This window comes from Cryptomeria japonica, chromosome 2 (assembly GCF_030272615.1).
Source record: "Cryptomeria japonica chromosome 2, Sugi_1.0, whole genome shotgun sequence".
In the NCBI taxonomy this organism is placed as follows: Eukaryota; Viridiplantae; Streptophyta; class Pinopsida; order Cupressales; family Cupressaceae; genus Cryptomeria; species Cryptomeria japonica.
In genome coordinates, this window is record NC_081406.1 from 187,889,307 (window position 1) to 187,909,335 (window position 20,029).

The 20,029-nt window shown below is 37.1% G+C and overlaps 1 protein-coding gene across 2 annotated transcripts in view; it reads left to right on the plus strand.

The window, feature by feature from the left end:
* LOC131029046 (DExH-box ATP-dependent RNA helicase DExH10) overlaps nucleotides 1-20,029 on the plus strand; it is a 119,731-nt gene that overhangs the window by 38,926 nt on the left and 60,776 nt on the right. For both annotated transcript variants that reach the window (XM_057959444.2, XM_057959443.2), the window contains exons 6-12: nucleotides 3,900-4,067; nucleotides 4,181-4,252; nucleotides 4,341-4,457; nucleotides 17,893-18,114; nucleotides 18,272-18,430; nucleotides 19,502-19,591; nucleotides 19,705-19,800. In XM_057959444.2, the coding sequence (XP_057815427.1) occupies nucleotides 3,900-4,067; nucleotides 4,181-4,252; nucleotides 4,341-4,457; nucleotides 17,893-18,114; nucleotides 18,272-18,430; nucleotides 19,502-19,591; nucleotides 19,705-19,800 (924 nt within the window). The remainder of the gene's footprint in view (nucleotides 1-3,899; nucleotides 4,068-4,180; nucleotides 4,253-4,340; nucleotides 4,458-17,892; nucleotides 18,115-18,271; nucleotides 18,431-19,501; nucleotides 19,592-19,704; nucleotides 19,801-20,029) is intronic.

Genomic DNA, 20,029 nt, shown 5'->3' on the forward strand with positions numbered 1-20,029 from the left:
TTCTCCTGAGGATCATTCTCTTTTTCATTTATAGTGAACTTTATTTTTTCAAGCATTGAATCAATGCCATCATAAATCTCACCTATGCAAGGCCTATCCATGTCTGTATAGCGAATCATGCTCATGATGGGCTCAGTGATACTTAGGAGATATGTAACAAGATCCCACCATTTCTCATCCAATATTCTATCCCTAATTTTTCCTGCCCTCTCAGTGCTACTTTGCTTCCATACAGTCCAATTGGTGCTGATCACCATATTGCATAGTGCCACTCTAACTTTCACAAGTCGTCTTAAGACGATTGTGTTTGATGCAAAACGGGTCTCAACAACCTATAACACAAATTAATGCCAAATTATTAAAAAATAAAGCCAAACTTTAAAGAAGAATACACAATATAGCTTACACAATGATATTATTAACATTGAAAATTCAAAAAAATCAGAAAATGTAAAATTAAATTACTATTTCACTTACCTTCAATAGCTCCAAATTCGAATAGGTTCTAAAAATCCCTTGAGACATGTGGTGGTTTGTGATGAACATCTGGATGTCCTCAGCCTCTGCATACACATCTCTGATCCATTTTATTTTTTGCCGAATCCTTTGTAGCATAAGATTGAGTGAATGTACCGCACAAGATGTCCAAAAGATGTGATCATAGCGTTGCTCAACCAACAAACCAGCAGCTCTACAATTTTTTGCATTGTCCGTTATGACTTGGACAACATTGCGGGGTCCCACAGACTCAATGGCAGAGATGAGAATTTCTGCAATAAATTCGCCATCTTTTATTTGGCCCTCACAATCCACAGCTCTCAAAAACATTGCCCCTTTAGGGGACACCGCTATGACATTGATCAAGGGACGGTTTTTAGCATCTTTCCACCCATCTGAAACAATTGTTACACCTGTCTCAACCCACGAATCCCTTATGGGTTTCAATGCATCTTCAACCCTCTTCACCTCTTTCTCCAATAATGTTCCACGTACCTTCTCATAACCGGGGCCCTTATACCCTCTTGGTGCCTCATTAACACTTTTTATCATTTGCTTCCAATATGGGGAGCGAACAACATTGAATGACAAACCATTTGCATAAATGCACCTTACTATATCTTGATCAGCATTGTCTCTACTCTCATTTTGGAATGCGGTTTCTAAAGGCCCTTTTGTTCTTTTACGTGTCAAGGGTGGTTCACTTTGAGGTTCATTTGTGGCAAAGAAGGGGTGGTCTTCTACTACAATACTGGGATTAGAAGGGCCTTGCATTCCCCTTGTTTTCTTTGATGCGGTTTGGTTCAATCTACGGGCTTCCCTCTCTTCTGCCGCCGCATGCTCCCTAATATATTTCATCACTATCTCATCTGGTATAGGTTTACCATTTTTGCCAGGGCATTTTTTGATGCCTCTTCCTTTTATTCCACACAAATGGCCTACCACTCGATAATATGAACTATTACGTTCAATATCACATCCATGGCATTTCCAACGGAATCCCCCACCTCCCGGAAGTTGTTTTATAATGTCCACATATTTCCATAAGGGAGAATTTGGATCATTTCTTTGTTTTGCAATTACTTGTTCATTGCCAATGGAGGAAGATGTAGATGCCATTCTAGTTCCTATGGCAAGAAATAAAATAAACATATTCAAAAACAAAAACTAAATAATGAAAAAAAATTCAAGTTTCATGTTTGACAATTTGTGAAACAAAAATAGTTGGAAAAAAATGTTTAAAAACCTACCTCTTGCTGCCAATGGAAGCTTGAAAATGTATGGAAATGATGCTGCAACACTTGTTGAAGCTTCTAAAATCAGTCTTCAACTCCTCCTCTTTGATCTTGGAAGCCAAATTTTGTTCAACCTCTCTTCAACCTGCTCTCATAAAAAATTTGTTTGCAACACAAATGAGGTGAAATGTGTCAATAAGATGTTTTAGAAGTGTTTTTTAGGTTATAATTTTCGCTTTTTTAAAGGCGGAATTGAAAAAAAAAAAAAATTTGGTTTGTTTTTTAACTTATTGGGCCGCCCAGCCACGCGGGTTCGACTGGGTCCGCCCGGGTTCGACTGGGTTCAACCCCGGGTTCGAGTGGGTTCGACCCGGGTCGAACCCACCCTGGGTTTTACGAACCCTGGTCGAACCCAGGTCGAACCGGACCCGTACCACGGACTCGGTCGAACCCGGACCCGTACCAGGGCTTCCCAGGGGCGAACCCTGCAACTTAGATTTTTTGAGGAGTTAGCCAACATACTTTTAGTGCACACTCTGTTAGAAACACGATTGCCATTGCACCAAAAAATCGACTTGTTAATGCTCAATATAACCGCGAGATTTAATGAATCCGTGGGAGGCGGTTAAGCCATGTCGCAAACCCGAGCACTGCGCTTCACAACAGAAGGATATAAACGACACACACCTTGTAACAATCCGCCCTCCCCCTCTCCACCAGCTCAAGCAAGGGGTTTGAACTTGTGGCCTAGGCTCAGATACCACTTGTTAGAAACATGGTTGCCGTTGCACCAAAAGATTGACCTGTTAATGCTTGATACAACCGTGAGATATAATGAATCCACTGGAGGCGGTTAAGCAATATTGCAAACCTGAGCACTGCAATGCACAGCACAAGGTGATCAAGGGCGCACTCCTTTTAACACACTTTGTGTTTCTTCTAAACTATCTACACATCTTATGTCAATGATGATGGTGACATTCGTTATGAAGATACGTATGGCAATTACTGCTGATATAATTATTTTTATATTGAACAATGAATGTCATGAGATCTCTGTTTAATTAACATCTCTATGATGCGATTTCTGTTTGATTAACATTGACAAAAGCGTTCTCTGTATTTGACTGTCATTGAAGCTTATTAAATTTTAAGAGACCAACAGATGGGTTTTGAAGAAATGGCATACATTGATCATGAAAAAACTAGTTGTGCGCCAAGTTCTCTAGTATTTAATATGTTTGTATCCATGACTTTTCAACCATTGACTGGACCATGACATCTTATTGATATCCTCCTACATAGTGATATCCTATGAAGTGGCATTACAGAGCTTAGGTTATGTTTGTCTAATATTTGGATGAATTACATATCATTTTTCTGACTGAAAGCTGTTATTATATCTAGTATGAATCAAGTCTTTGGTACATTCTAGCTTTTTTGGACTCAATTGTAATGTCAGGCCTACCTTATTCAAAGGTTTAAAGCACTTTGAAATTGAATCTTAGCTTTCAACTTGGAAATTGTTATTGTTCATCTCAGTTAGCAAACGTAATGCATTCTTATCTCTTTCTTCTCAATTATTCTGCAGTTGACTTTGTCAATGGATCTCCTTATAAGTAATGCTCTCAGCATGAGTAGATTGCTGTATGTTATACAATTGTAAGTCACTGTAAAACGTTTCTCCTGACATGGAAGTTTCTTATACCATTGGTGTATGCTTCTTTGTTTTGCCTGACTGACTTTTTTAAAAATCTTTGTAGAAAGTTTTGATTATCCTTTTTGGTTTGGGTTTTTCTCACGGGGATAATTATTCTCTGATGTATTCACTTTTCTTAAGATTATTGCTTTAGATTAGAAACGATGTATGAGGAACTGCTGCTTTTTATTTGTATTTAAATTCATTTCCCGTAGCTGAGCTGCTATCTTCCTGCAGTGATTAGCTATTTAGTACACTTTTGATTGTGAGGCCTCTGGGGGAGAGTGTTATGCAGGAAATCTGAATAAACCTCAGATTTTAATATAGATTTGTCATCTACATTTCCAAATTTCAATATAGATTTATTCTTCGAGGTGTATTAATAGACCTAGTTTATAGGAAGTCATTTTGAATTGGAATATTGCAGAAGTGATATAAATAATAATTTTTATTTCTTAAAATTACAGATGGAGATGAAAACGTGCAAGGAAATGATCATGGGAAAACCTGCACCGTTAGTTAGTACGTTCAGATTAAGTTACTACACGTTGTTAAATTTGATGAGTCGAGCTGAGGGCCAGTTTGATCAAGAATATGTGATAAAAAATTCTTTCCATCAGTTTCAACATGAGAAGGTTTACCTGTGTCCTTTCATTTGTTATTTTCTTGTTCTTGATTCAGATTTTTTCGTTTTTAAAATTTTAACAAATACTTTTTACGGGACCACTGATGAGTAAAATATTTGCAGGCACTACCTGAAGTTGAAGCAAGGGTCTCCAAGCTAGAGCAGGAAGCAGCCATACTTGATGCATCAGAGGAGGTAAATTCTTTGTGTTGATTAGCCAGGTTAATTTAAGACACTGAAGATTTTTTTTTTTGAATTAATAATCTTTGTATGTTTTCTGTAGGCCGCACTTGCAGAGTACCATAAATTAAGGCTTCATATATCTCAGCTAGAGAAGCAAATGATGCATGAAATATCCAGGCCTGAGAGGGTTCTTCTGTTTTTGGTACCTGGTAGACTGGTATGTCTCTTGATATTTTTGTGTTAACAGAATGTCCTAATATCCATTATGGTTTATGCTGATCTGGCCTTCAAATCTGTGCAAAATTTCCAAATAAGCCTTTCCTCTATTACTTGGAGCTGCCTATCATTTGACACTTCTTTGGGTTTTGCCCTGCCTAGATTACAGTTGCAGATGAGCGCTGGTAGAGCCTTAAATATGGCATGCCCATGATTTCTTTATGATGGCATTGCGCTTAACCCTAAAAAATGTGAATTTTCCATGAGAGATACATCTGAGATCTCAGTGTGTTTAATTTTGCCTTTTTAATCTGCTAACTAACTTGATAGTTAGTGCACATGTGTAATTTGGACATACTCTTAATGTGTGAACTAATCCAATCTGAAATTTCTGTGCACTTATTCTGTGGTCATACCTATTAGCAGAATTTGTATTAATTAGTTCTGGGTATTTGAATGAGAATGAGAATGAGAATAATTTTTTGAAGGATGGCTTTCTACTAATGCTCCAAACTCTTAAGGTCAGTGACGGAGTTAAAAAACCATATTATCTGGAGCAAGTGATGGGAAATAGAGGTTTGTGTTATATTGAAGGATAACTGGTACCACTTCTCACCCTGTCAAACTCAAAACTATAGGTGGCACAATAAAATTTTGTACAAAAATAAAATTATGACATCACTGTCTGCAAGGAAGCATTACTTTGTTTAACTCTAATGTTGAGTAAGAAGAATTTTGAAACTATCCAGGATATTTAGAGTGGCTCTAGCTCTCCATATCCTAATCATTTTGATAAACATAATCACCGCTAAGACTGGTTCTGTAATTCTTCATTTCATCGCCTTAATAGTATTGCTACAATTACTATGTTTTCATTACTTGAATTAAAGCGTACTTATTAATTATCTATTTCAAGATTTGCCTTCCCCATTTACAAGAGGCTGTGTAAATAATTGTAAATTTATGTAGATAACAAACAATTTTAGAGGTAGGTCCCAGCAAAAAATAGTTGTGACGTGGCTTTTGTAATTTGTGGTCCAATTTATTGGATATACTGAGTCGCTTTAAAACCAAAGAAGCACAAATCTGCAATAAATCACGATTTTTACATAATTGGACCCGGTGATGATTTTTTCCTTGATTTCTATTGAAAATCATTGACCATCAGTCAATGTTTTTTTGGCATTTAAATCGTGTTTAAAACTAGAGAAATTCGTATTTTACTTTCACATGACTTGTGAACCTGCAAAATGAGCAAAAAAATTTATAAAACACCAGTTGCACAATGTTTCCCTAAAATGATTGCACACGCACTTGGGCTTGGATGCAAACAAATGTTGAAGAGACTCTTGGACCTTAGATATCTTGTATCTCGAATAAAAATCTCATGGTAAAAAAAATAATAGTTTCAATAAAAAAATTTGGGTCGTTTGCTCTCCATGGAGCTGCGATACCCACTGCAGTTGTGCCCATGGTGTCAAGCCCTTGTGCAACAAGGTGTGTGTGCAAGGCATTGACCTTGGCCACCATGCCTTATTTTTTTATTCGTGTTTTCACTTTTTAAATATACATTCAAATTATCAATAATTATATAATATATACCATATAATTATAATAATATTATAATTACATATGATATTATAATTATATATATTATATTATTATTTTGTTAATCCATTTTTTTACCAATTTAAAAATCTAATACTTTTGGTTTGCCGATTTTTTTATTAAAGTAATATTTTAATATTGATATAATGGTCATCTTAGTCATTTAGTTAGTATTTAGAAACTTTTGTTTGTCTTTCATCTTTGGTTAGTATTAGGAAGTTTCCTTTGTCTTTTATGTTTTTCTATTCTTGATCATTTTTGTCATGTAATTTTCTATAATGAGTTTTCCTCTCCTTAATTATTAACAACACCAAATTATCATTTCATGGTATCAAAGCTTAGGTTCTTTTTTGTTGAATTCTTTTAGTAAAAAAATTCTTAGGTTTTCTTTTTTTTTTTCCACAAAAAATCATGGAAGGGTTTTGGTTGATTTTTTCCACAAAAATTAGGGAGTTTTTATTTTTGTTTATTGCTTGTTATGGCTGCGAGTAAAGTGAATAGACTGGGGGTTTTGTAAGATTTTCTCCTAAGAAATTGTGGATAGATTTTTTTATTTTTCTCCACAAAAAATCATGGAGGGTTTTGGTTCTCTTCAAAAATCATGGTTTCTTTGTTCTTTTTTGCACGATTTTTTCACACAAAAATTGTGAATTCCTTTTCTGCTGGAGGGTTTTCTAGTTTTTTCCACTAAAAATCATTTTGGGTGCTGTTGTTTTTTGGGTTTTTGGATTTTTCCATAAAAAACCATGGTGGTGGGTTTTCTAATTTTTTCCAAAAAAATCATGGAGGGTTTGTCGATTTTTCCACAAAATTGTGGTTTTAGTTTTTTTGTCAACAATTATTGAAGCTTTTTGAGAAGCTAATCTCGGTGTCTCTAGATAAAGGTGTTGAGCATTTTATCATTGATGTCAAAGGATATTGGTCAAAGCCTCTAATTAGAGTTTTTGGTATGATCTTTGTGTTGAATTGTTTGAGCTTCCTGATTGTGTTGTTGAGCTACTTGGGTGCTTACTTGAGTTGTCTAGTTGCTTGTTTGAGGTACTTGGGTGCTTACTTGAGTTGTCTAGTTGCTTGTTTGAGCTACTTGATTGGTTGCTTGACCTACTAGTTTGTCTACTTCGACTACTTGGTTGTCAGCATGAGCTGGTTGTGTGTGACAAATCAGACTAAGTGCTTAGTCATCTTATGTGCCAAGAGTTGTTCTACCTTTTTTAAGGATTATTCAAAGCTTCTATTAGCAAGGTGACGTATTTGCTTAAGTGGCCTATTAACGTGCTTATATGGTAGCTGTTGGTATTGTTTTCCTTTAGAGTTGACAATTCTTGAGTAGCGCGTTTTTTTTTGCTTGTGAGAAGGAAACCAATTCCCTTTTAATTGAAGATATATTAATTCTCGCTGTCGTTTTGTCTTTGTCGAAGGTGGCGTGGCTTGAATGTAGGTGACATATGTTTTTATGACTAGTGATTTGGACAGAAAAGATGGGTGTTACCAATAATGTTTTGGTTTGATTATGCCATATGGATGTTTTTGACATGGGTTGATATCTCCGGGGAGCACTAATAAGAAGGATTGACACGAATTGATAACGTTTTTTGAAGAATTGGCATGCACATCATTGGAAATAGCTCTATTTGTTTTTTGTGATGTGTCAAATTTTTTTCTTGATGAATGTTGGCTGTTGAAAGATGCGTGGAGATGACTGAGATTTTGCAATGATGTGCATGCGGCGATTGTCTTTCTTAAAAAGGTTTTTGACGTATTTGCTAAAAGACAGTTGGCGTTTTTTGTTTAAACAATCATGATTATGAAACGTAGCAAAAAGAGGAGGTTATCGTGACGACTGTGGAGATATCTTGAGGATTTTTTTGAGTGATTCGAAAAGAGTAAAAATTCGTTTCTATTTTTGTTGTGTTTTTGAGATCAATGAATTTTTTTTTACAGAAGTTGTGAGGTGCGTGTGTGGGGTTATTGGTGGCGATGTCAATTACAAGTTATTTTAAAAAAAGCTGTAGGCAAAGGTTTTGATTTGGGTTTTAGTTAAAGAGGAGATTCTGTAAAACAAGTTGGAAAAGACGTGTTTTGAAGATGAGAGTTGCAAATTTAAAAAAAAATGAAATGATCGGGCTGTAGAGTGAAAAGGTAGTGCCAACAAAATTTTGACAGTGATTATAAGCCATTCTTCTTCAATATTATATGTGTGGTTGGGACTCTGTGTTTTTTAGAAAGAAATGTGAAAATCAGAGAGATTCATTTGTAAAAATACTTATCTATTACTGAAGGAAAGATTACAATATATAGAAATAACATAATACTGTAGATATAAATGAAGACACCTACTTCTAACTACCTAGACCTGTAGACATTATTGACCATTAACAGTAAAGAAATATTATTTTAACACCCTCCCTTAATGGTTAGTATATCAAAAACACCAAGTTGGCCCCTAAATTTTACAAACTTATCCGGGCTCAGAGACTTGGTGAGAATATCCACAGTTTGATCTGCTGTCGGAACATACTGCAACTGAACTGATCCATCTTCTACTAGCTTGCGGATGTATTGGCAATGAAGTTCAACATGCTTCGTACGTTCATGGAAGACTGGTTTTTTGGCTAGTTTGAGCACCCCTTGATTATCAGTATACAAGGGAGAAGAACCTGCTTGCAACATTTGCATGTCAGAAAGCATCGTTCGGAGCCAAACTGCCTCACATGCAGCCTTGACTGTTCCTTGGTATTCGGTTTCGGTCGAGGAAAGAGCCACAACCTGTTGCTTCTTGCTGCTCCAAGTGACGACACCTGTATCCAAACTGAATACGTACCTAGAAGTGGGTTTTCTGTCATCCACTGATTTGGCCCAATTTGAGTTAGTATAAGCAAGCAGATTTAGATTGTTGCACCTGCTATACAGAATGCCATAGTCTGAAGTGCCTTCTACATATCGCAGCACTCGCTTTGCTGCAATCCAATGATCAGCTTTTGGGGTTGTCATGAAGCAAGAGATGTAGCTGACAACAAAACTGATGTTAGGTCTAGTGGCAGTGAGGTAGATGAGGCTGCCTACTAGTTGCCTGAATTTGGTTTCATCTATTGCAGGTGAATTAGACTTGGCTGATAACTTCAGCCCTTTTTCCATAGGTGTGGAAGCAGGTTTACAATCCTGCATTCGAAACTTGTCAAGCAATTTGTGGGCATACTTGGACTATGAAATAAAGATACTGTCATCAGTCTGCCAGACTTTGATACCTAAGCAATAATGGAGAAGCCCCAAATCTGTCATGTCAAAAGCTTGGCACAAGTCTTGTTTGATGTCTGTAATCAATTGTGCTGAAATGCTAGTAATGATCAAGTCATCCACGTAGACAACAAGAAAAAGGATATCATCACCGAAGAGTTTGACATACAGATTAGTGTTAGAGGGACTGCGCTGAAAAACATGTTCAACCAAATACCTATCAATCTTGAAATACAAAGCCCGAGGGGCTTGCTTCAGGGCATAAAGGGCTTTTACCAATCTGCAAACTTGATGTTCCTTACCAGGAACCTTGAAGCCAGGAGGTTGAGTCATAGAAACTTCTTCTTGCAACTCACTGTTGAGGAATGCACTCTTAACATCCATCTGGTGAAGTTTCCATTCAAATTGAGCTGCAATGGCGAGATGAAGATGAATTGTGCTCATCTTGGTAGTAGGAGCAAAAGTCTCCTCGTAGTCAATGCCCTCCCACTGTGTAAATCCCTGAGCAACCAATTTGGCCTTGTACTTATCCAAAGTACCATTTGCATGATACTTGACTCTATAAACCCATTTACAACTGACAGGTTTCTTCCCAAGAGGCAAATGAGAAAGAACCCAAGTGTTATTCTTCAGAAGACTGGTATTTTGTCTCCATAGTCTTTTCGGACTCAGGAATGCCTTTAGCCTCAGAATATGTTTGGGGCTCATGGATGTTGTGGATGTTGGCCATAAGTGCAAAGTTGACTGTATTCTGTTGTTTTCTCTTTCGACGAACTGTTCTATCTTCAAGAAGCTCATCATCACGAAGATCTCCTATGGTCTTGGCCCACCATTTAGGCCTGAGGGTAGAAGTACCAACATCTGGCATTGGAGGAACAACATCCCTTGGAGTTTTCGGAACAAAGTCATCTACAACATCCCTTGGAGTTTCTGGAAGAAAGTCATCTTCAGAGTCAGAATGCTTTGAAGCCCTCCCATCATTAGAACCAAGAGGAAGAGGAACACCAACATCAAAAGTCTTCATAGATGGAGTCGCAAGACTAGGAGTAGTAGAAGGCATAAATGGACCAATACTCTCATCAACCACAACATCACGATTGAAAATGAGACGATCTGTCTCCACATCAATCAGCCCGTAGGTCTTGTGGTTGTTGCTGTAACCAGTAGACATAAGTGTTTGGCTCTTTGAATCCAGCTTAGCACGCTTGGCGTCTGGAATCCATACGTGAGTAGTAGAACCAAAGACTTTCAAATGGCCCACTTTAGGGCTGTGTCCTGACCAAGCTTCTTCAGGAGTCATCTTCTTAACAACATGTGTAGGTGACCGATTCATGAGGTAGACTGCAGTGTAAAATGCTTTAGCCTAGTATTTCTTAGGAACATTGCGATGCTCTATCATAGAACGAGCCATTTCAGTAATGGTGCGATTTCTACGTTCAAAGACAACATTCTATTGAGGGGTGTATAGTGTGGTGAGTTGGCGCTTAATGCCATGTGTAGCACAAAATGTAGAGAAGTCAGTGGAACAAAACTCCCCCCCATAATTTGACCTTATAGTTGCAATCTGAGAAACAAATTCTTTCTCAACTAAGGCCTTAAATTGCTGAAATGTACTGAACACACCTGATTTATTTTTCAAAAAATACACCCACATTTTACGACTGAAATTGTCAACAAATAACAAGAAGTACCTGCAACCAGTAACAAAAGGTGTATTTATTGGCCCACATACATCAACGTGAACCAACTGAAGGACCTTGGAGGCTCGCGAAGAATCACCATCCGAGAATGGTGTTCGATGCTACTTCCTAGCTTGACAGGCTCCACAAACTCCATGATTTTGAGGTTGGATCTCAGGTAGACCAACAACCAAACTCTCTTGATATAGCTGAGAGAGATAGTGTACATTTAAGTGCCCATAACGCTGATGCCAAAGTGTTCTTCTAGCAACTAGAGTGTGCTCCTGAGAATTGCCGGAATCAAATGTTGTAGTACGAGTCTCCCTATCAACAATGCTGCAGGTGGACGAATTGAAGATAACATCTAATTGAGGAGAATGCCTCATGATCTGGCTGACGGAGAGGAGATTATGTTCCATGCCTAGAACATAGTAGACATCAAGAAAAAATAAATACATACCTCCTGAGTGAATCTGGACAGTGACCTTACCAACAATTGTGTACTCTTCTCCTTCGAAGATTATTGAATCCGAGAATGGTTCAAATTTTGTGAACCAATCCAGATGATGAGTAAAATGCCACGAAACCCCTGAATCGATATACCGGGCAAAAGAGTGTAATGGATCTGCTGTTCACTTAGCCATAAAAGCATAGAAATCAGATTCTTTTTGCTCAGAGCATTCTGCGACATTTGCCTTTTGTTGAGACCCTCCCTGCTTCTTTTGTTCAGAAGCCAATTGAATTTGACACTCGGCCTTCATGTGACCAAACTTATGACAATAATTGCATCGAACGTTCTTGTTGTTGTTGTTGTCATGAGAAGAACTAGGGCCTTTCAGTTGAGAAGATTGAACCTTCCCCTTGTTCTTAGCAGAAGATTTGGTAGAGAACGCTCGGTGGAGGTGGAACTGGTACTACTTCCAAATTGTTGGCGCCACCGATCTTGATGTAAAAGCTTGTTACAAAGATCAGGAAACTTCAAATCGACGTTAGTGGAAGTGATATTGAGTGTTTCGATGAATGCTCATAAGATTTGGGCAAACTCTTTAGAGCGATGACGACCCTGTCCTCTTCCTACACTGTGCTACGAATCGCCTCAAGTTGATCACGGATGTCCTTGATCTTTGTCAAGTAATCCTGCAGAGGTGTCCTCTCGTCCATCATAATCAAAAGGAGCATGTTATTTAGAAAGAATGCTCGGCTCTTGTCAGAGGTTTTATGGAGACTGTTCAAATGATCCCATATCTCCTTCGCAGTTTTTCCAGACGATACCTGCTCATTGGTGACAGAGAGTTTAATGAGCATGACTTCGTCCCGGTTGCGCTCATCCCATTTGTCCTGATCTTTTCCGGCAATAGTTGGACGTTGATGTTAATTTTAACACTTTCAAATTAACTAAACTAAGAAAATCAGAATTTGTTTACTGATTGGATTAATTAGATTAGAGATTTATAGTTTCAGATTTAAGCAAAGTAAGGAAAGAGAATGAAATAAAGACAAGACACACTTACCCTGGGAAAACCTCCTAGGTGGAAAAACCCAGCCAGAAAAGATCCTCGGATCTGATTATGGATTATGGTTATGCAATCATTACAACACTTATCTCAAGAACTTGTAGAAGCAGATGTTGCTGTCACAGAAAGAATGACAGATTGGTTGGCTGTTACATGTGTGTTGGTTGCTGCTGACTTGCTGCTCCTTTAACCCAGATTTGCGGACCTTCAAGGAATTCGCACTATCTTCACTAAGTTCGCTGACTTCTAATGATGGAATTCACACCTCAACTAGCAGATCCAAATTGCTGATGTAGCAGATGTAATTGCTGTAGGTGCAGATGTAGTCTTCCTTCCTGAAGTTCGCATTATCCAGACAAGTATATTTTGCATGAAGTGAGAACTGAATTGAATGAATTGTGATGTGGGTTTTATGTTTATATATATGAGGAGCAAACCCCTTTAACATGTCGGCTTGCAAAATAATTAAAACCTTTTTTGATGCTCTGTAAAAAGAGAAGGTTAGTCAATGATAACAAAACACAAACAAGAAGAAAAGCCAAATTGTTAGTGTCAGAAATCATAAACAAAATACTTTCCTACACAAGCATATCAAAAGAGATACCAAAAGCATGAGAGAATGTCTAACTAGGAAGATAAATATGATGAGGCATCTCCAAATGCCTCCTAACATGCTCTTGGCTCCTTCTCTTTTGTTCCTCTCCTCTCCAAGTTCCAAAATAGTGTAGCTCTCAGCAGTTTTTTGCACTATGGATGCTTATAGAGGTTTGAGATTGAAGTATTTGCTCTAAATGTGAATAAAAAGCTAATACTATGCTATTGATACCAAAATGAATTATTTTAACCAAAATGACAAGATATTAGTTGATTATGCTAAAATGCTCTCTCAAAATGCCTATAGCTTAAATGCGTACAAGTTTTCAGGATCTGGATTATGAAGAAATGGGCTCTATTTATAGGAAAAATGGAGCAATGAATGGTTGAGATTGAGCAATCTCAACAAGGGTCAGGATTGAATAATTTCAAATCCATGTGAGGGCTTTCAACCCAATCCTAGGATGACAAGTGTCAATGTGAGATAGGTTGAGAGGAGAGGGAATAAGCATTAAATGCTTGACATGACCTTGGGAGTTAAGGTCAAGGTTAGTTGAATGAATAAACTCTTTATTCAAAGAATAAAGCTTTTATCCAATGGATAAACTCTTGTGCAAAGGCAAAAGGGATAAACATGGTCAAAGCAATAAATGTTTGAGGATACACATGAGTGCAAGTTGAAATAACCATAAATGGTTATGTAAGAGCCATAAATGGTCATGTAAGAGCCATTAGTGGTTTTGGAAGACTTTGGAGGTTAAGTTGTTGAACACACAAAACATTAAATGCTTTTCAAAGACTTTGGAGTCTTTGAGAAGTGACTTAAAGTTGCCTAGGAATGCGACAATAATTAGGGGATGGATTAGGCTAATTAGGAAGGGGTTAGAAGAATCTAGAAGGGGGTTTAGGAATGCAAGCGGATTTGGTGGGTGAGGGAAAATAAGATTTTATTAAAATAAAATTCATTTATTTCAATAAATGTGTGCAAGTTGCATTTGTAGGAAAATGCAAGTGGGGGGGGGATTTATGATTTAAATAAATGTATTATTTAATTTATTTAAAAGAGGAAAAGGGGGATTAAATGAAATAAATATGATTTATTCATTTAATTGATTTGAATTTGGTTTAATGAATTTATTAAAATAAATTGAATAATTTATTTAATTAATAGGAGAATGTTTGGAGATGAATTAATTAAATATTAATTTAATTAACTGATGGCTTAGTGGATTTTTAATCAAATAAATAGGAAATATTCATTTAATTAAACTGGATAGATTTATGTGACTACATTTTTAATTATTTAATTTATTTAATTGCTTAATGCGAAATGTTTAGGATAGGCCCTATCATGATGGCGTGTAGACTTTAGGGTAGCGTGGAGGTGAAGCGTGGAGATATAGGGCCCAACCCTTATGTGTTGGAGAAGGGGCTGGCTCCCTTAGGCAGATTCCAATTACAAACAACAGTTGAGACGTGCCCAAAATAACTGCATCAAGACATTGGTACTCAAAAATTGTCAACATGCGTTGCTTCTAGGTGTTGTAGTTGCGGCTGTTGAATTTCTGGCTACTTTTGATCATAATGTTTGTCACAAATGCCATCATGTACTCAAGGTCGAATTGGTAAAGGCACGAATTACAATGCATGAAAACCAGTAGATGAAAACAAAGAGCTGTTTAAAAATTTCTGCAAGTCGGATTTGAAGGTAGAAATTGAAACCCTAGCATGGTTTTCAAGGCAATTTTTTTTTGGAAGACCCAAAAAATTTGAAAGCAACCCGGAAGAGATCTCGAAAAACTCACCAAGAATTTGAAATAAAAAAAAAATTTCGCCTTGAAACAAAGGGTCAAAACCTAGGCGAAGTTGCAAAAACCCTAGGCGGCCATTAAAGCTCATAAAAATTGTAAAAAATCAAATGTCTGCAAACCCTAGCATGTGAATTAGATTGGTCAGAAAGGCATGAGGGTTCGAATAAACCCTAGGCACGAAAACACAAACCCACAAAAAGTTGCATCCAAAAAATGGCAGAATAACCCACAAAATTTGCGGATTTCGAAGAGTTGCAGCGTGAAAATAAATAGCGAAATGCAGACGAAGGTCGCAAATAGAAGTCGTTTGTAGAAGAAAATCGCAAATTTTTTTTCTCGCCAAAAAATCCCGTTGGAAAAAAAACCCAGAAGGATGCGAAAAAACACGGGCTACTGTTGGCGCGCAAGCAGAAGAAGCAAAATCGCGCGAAATTGCACTGAAAAAATGGCTGTCGCAGGTTGTAGAACAAATGCGAAAAAAATTTGCGATTTCGTGCGGGTTGCAGAAGCAAAAAATCATGCAAAAGACAGATGACGGAAAAAACACTGGCACAAATTTAGACGTGCGAAAAACACGACCTTCGACCTGCAGACGGAAGCTCAAAACCCTAGCACAGGAACCAGGCACAAAAAACTCCTAGATGTGTTTTTAGAAAATTTCGAAAAAATTAAACTACATAGAATTTTTCGAAAAATTTCCTTACCTAGGCTCTGATACCATGTGAAAATCAGAGAGATTCAATGGTAAAAATACTTATCTATTACTAAAGGAAAGATTACAATATATAGAAATAACATAATATTGTAGATATTAATGAAGACACCTACTTCTAACTACCAAGAACTGTAGACATTATTGACCATTAACAGAAATGAAATATTATTCTAACAAGAAAATATATCTTCATGATGTGAGATGTTCATGTGTTGAGTACTGATACAATAATCAGAATCTATTCTTTGTGTTGAAAAAGGTAGTTGAAGTGACAGATGTGGATGTCAGTATAATTTTTGCGTGTGCACCTTTGATAGAGTTGGGAAATCTAAGTAACAAAATACAATTTACCGTAGTGCATCATTAATGGTTCTATGCAAAGTATTTAAAAAACGTTTTATCAAATCTTGTTTTGGAACATAGTTTGGAGTTGGTGCTCTTTGTGAGTTGATGGTCACATTTGTTATCTGCGTTGGTGCCCATTCTTGTTAATGAAAGCTTTGTATGACATGGTTTTTCCCCTGTAAGGGTTTTCCACGAGAAATCTAGTGTTGATGTTTTGTTGATAACTCTCTGTAAGTTTTATGTGATTTCTCGCATTTAAAAATTTTGTATCAGCCGCGCTGCTCCTCGGGGACGCATTCCCTAGCTTGGTACCCCTGTCGATGTCCCTTAAACGTTTTGGGGACTTGGGGACTTGGGTTTTGTTGCCCGAGACAGCCCCATGGAACTTTGGCAGTTAGGATCTTGTCAACATGATTGGTATCAGCTGCGATGCTCACCGGGGATGCCCTCCCTAGCTTGGCACCCCCGTCAACATCTCTGAAATGTTTCAAGGACTCGGTGACTTGGGTTTTGTTGCCTGAGACAACCCCTAATTCTAGCAGTGAATCGAACTCAAGCTCCGATTTTGATACAGACATATTAGTTGTATCTGCTGATTAGGGACAGCCATATATTTTCTGTGTTTTTGTCATTTTATAGTTGAACTTGGAGTTTTTGAGCATTTTGTTATAATTGTTATATAATACCTATGCACATTGACAATGAAAGCGTTTGGATTTTGTTAATTTGTTTATCAATATTCATGTGAAATCTCAATTCAAATCTAATGTTATGTATTACGCTTCTACAATTTGTATGATGAATGTTTTATCAATGTTATGATATAAATATTTTAAAATTTTTTATATTTTAAAAAATTTCCCTTTTCTTTTATAGTCGTTCCCTGTTGTCCTCTAAAAAATTGCCAAAAGTATGCCCGTAGCAGAAACACGTCCCGCCATCCCTTGATGTCCTTGTCCCTGAAACTTGTGGGAGCATAGATATCAGGAAACTTTTGACTGATGCTGTGCAACCAGGATTTGAGCTTTCAACCCTTGAAGCTGCTTTTTTAATTTTTAATTTGGTGTGCTTTTTTTAAATGGGCGCTTTTTCATATGGAGCTCCTAGCTTGGGTTCAGTTCAATGTATATTTGAAAAGATGCAAAATCAATAGGTGGAGATTTCAAAGCAAGCAATATTTGATGTTACATTTTGTCCCCATTTTTAGAGTGCTAGTGGAAATATGTCAAATGGTACACTAAAATGAAGAAAATTACATAAAATAGTGGAATAGATAAAGCATACTATAAAAAAGGATATGAAAGAGCTCACACTCTTTTGTGTTCTATTTTTCTCCCCTTCATGCCAATGTGCATCCAATCCTACAATGCACCCATGGCAAGGAACGTAGTTGCATATTTGTTGAGCAGAAATATGCTAATAAGAGAAGAAACATGCTAAAGCTAACAGAAGAATTTTGTTGAATGCATATCACACATTCATTTCCCTATGCCAAAGTTTTATTGAAAAATTCACGAAATAGCCAGTGAATCTGTGAAGGATCACATACAGTAGGAGAAAGGAAGTAAGAGGCTATAGATTGTAAGTAATTTCAGGCATTCAATATTCAAAGCCAGCTATCAAACACAGAAACCCTCAGCAGATTAAACTTCATAATTTATGGAATCTTATAAACATAGACAACAAATATTATGGAAACACAACACAGAATATTATTTTCGAAGGTGACTTAGTAGTGCTAAAAAGAACTGTAGTGTCTAGCTTTGATTGCTGCTTTCATTTTTTGTAATACATATAATTGCTATTATGTTATACAAACACAAATGTTTGTTAACTTGCAAGCAAGCAACACTCTATAAGCTAGGGCTTTTGTGTTATAGTTTTTGTTCCATTTCATCAACATTGGAGATTGTGAGATATTGTTTGTGCTTTGCAGGTGAAGGTAAGAGACGGTGTCACTGAATGGGGGTGGGGAGTAATTGTAAATACAGTGAAAAAGCCACCGGCATCTGGTATATTACCTTCTACAATATTGACTAATCGAACTAGTAGTTATTTAGTGGACACTCTTCTACACTGTACTTCTACAATGACAAGTGATGGTCCCCGTCCAAAGCCACGTCCTGCTCTTCCTGGTCAGAAAGGTGAAATGCATGTGGTGAGTGGGACATGAACTACAAGATTTTGAATTTTGTCATTTATTGGCATTTGTGAGTGTTTAAATGTCTTTAGTTGTTGATCATGTTCTCTAATATTTCTGAGGATTACTCATATTGGGTTTGATGTGCTTTTTTGTCTTCTGTTTTGCTATGAAGGTGCCTGTTCAACTGCCACTCATATGCTCGCTCAGTGCATTGAGAGTTGCTATTCCCCAAGATCTACGGCCACCAGAAGCAAGACAGAGTGTCCTTATGGCAGTGCAAGAGCTAGAGAAAAGATTTCCAAAAGGACTCCCAAAGCTTGATCCTATTGAGGTGAGTTTTTAAACTATGAAGTTATTAGTTTCTGTTTCAAATTCCATTATGTAATTTTGATGTAAACAGCAATTCGACTACAAAATGGCCTCGTGTTCCAGTATTTGTACTCAGATTGGTATTAAATTCCGAATTCTGAATGATAAATTTGAAGTGTTACGGTAAAGCTCTGACATGTGGATTTATTTATGCTTTTTTGTTTGTTTAACAAAGAATGGTTTGTCTATTATATGATAATGTGAACTTTTGAAAAACAAACAGAAAATACTGAGAGGGGGGGTGGGGAGGTGAATCAGTATTTTAGCCTTTCAATAACTGAACATCCATACAAAACAACGTAATATGAAAGGATGACAATCAAAATAAAGAGACGCAAATTTTTATTACATGGAAAACCTTCGAGGGTAAAAAATCATGGTACACTTTATCCAAAAAGGGACTCCAACTAGGATGAACCTGTGAATGTTGAGGCCACCTGGCGTGGATGGCAGTATTGGCTGCCAACTGTGCAAGTTTGTCTCCTTCCAGAAAAATCAGAGGAAGAAATCTGATTTCTGCCAGCTGTTAGTCTTATCTTTTGTAGGAAAAAAAAAATCAGATTTGGTTTGGAATGTTCTAGTTAGAACCATCGACTTCTTGAAGAAGCCTAGTTTTTTTTTGTAGTGACATCTGTATCCAATTTGTCTTGTGGTGACAGCTGTATCCTAGAAGGGCAATTAGATCTGTTTTGTCTTTAGCATCAAACCGCCCTAGGACTTCTCTTTGGCAACTGTGTGCCAAGTGTGTGCCAACTGTCTGCAACTATTTGATGACTAGAAGCTTCTACCAACTTCAGCCAAGTCCTTGCTAACAGTGGTTGGTCTCTTTACAGATTGGCATCCCTTCATTGAAGGCAATCAGATTGTTTACTTGCCTTTTACTACAACTTAATGTACTGCCCCAAGTGGGTGTATATTGGCCTGCTGAATATTTTGGTCTGCCTTTGTGCACGATTTGGGTCTTGGGACGGAACCCCCAAGAGCACCACTGCTACTATGTGTTGTCTAATGAGTTAAACTGCTTATTTTACAGGATATGGGTATTGATGATCCTGATTTTGTAAAGATTGTAAAGGAAGTTGAAGAGACTGAACAAAAACTGCTTTGTCATCCAATGCATAAGGTGAGGTTTCATGTTCATTTTTCTTATGCAAAGGCTTGTTTTAGTTATTCAGCCTTTATGTTAGATGTAAGTTTTAATCAGCTTGCCATTTATTTAATATCTTTAAGTTACAGTCTGAACAGGATGAGAACCAGTATAAGTCATTTCAAAGAAAAGCAGAATTAAATAATGAAGCTCATCAACTTCGTTTGAAGATGCGTGAATCTCAGGTATGAATCTATGCAGGTCTGTTTGACAACAATTAACTCTCCATTCAATTTTTAACTCTGTGTGTGTGCGTGTGTGTGTGAGATGCCGACTAGGAGATGGCTCAATTCTGATTTGTTTGTTCCAATATTAATCTTTGACCAGCGTATTAATGGCTTGAGGTTTTGAAGGAATTTTATGTTTTTTTGAGGTTTATGCTTAGGGATTTGACAATACAAAAATGAATAACAA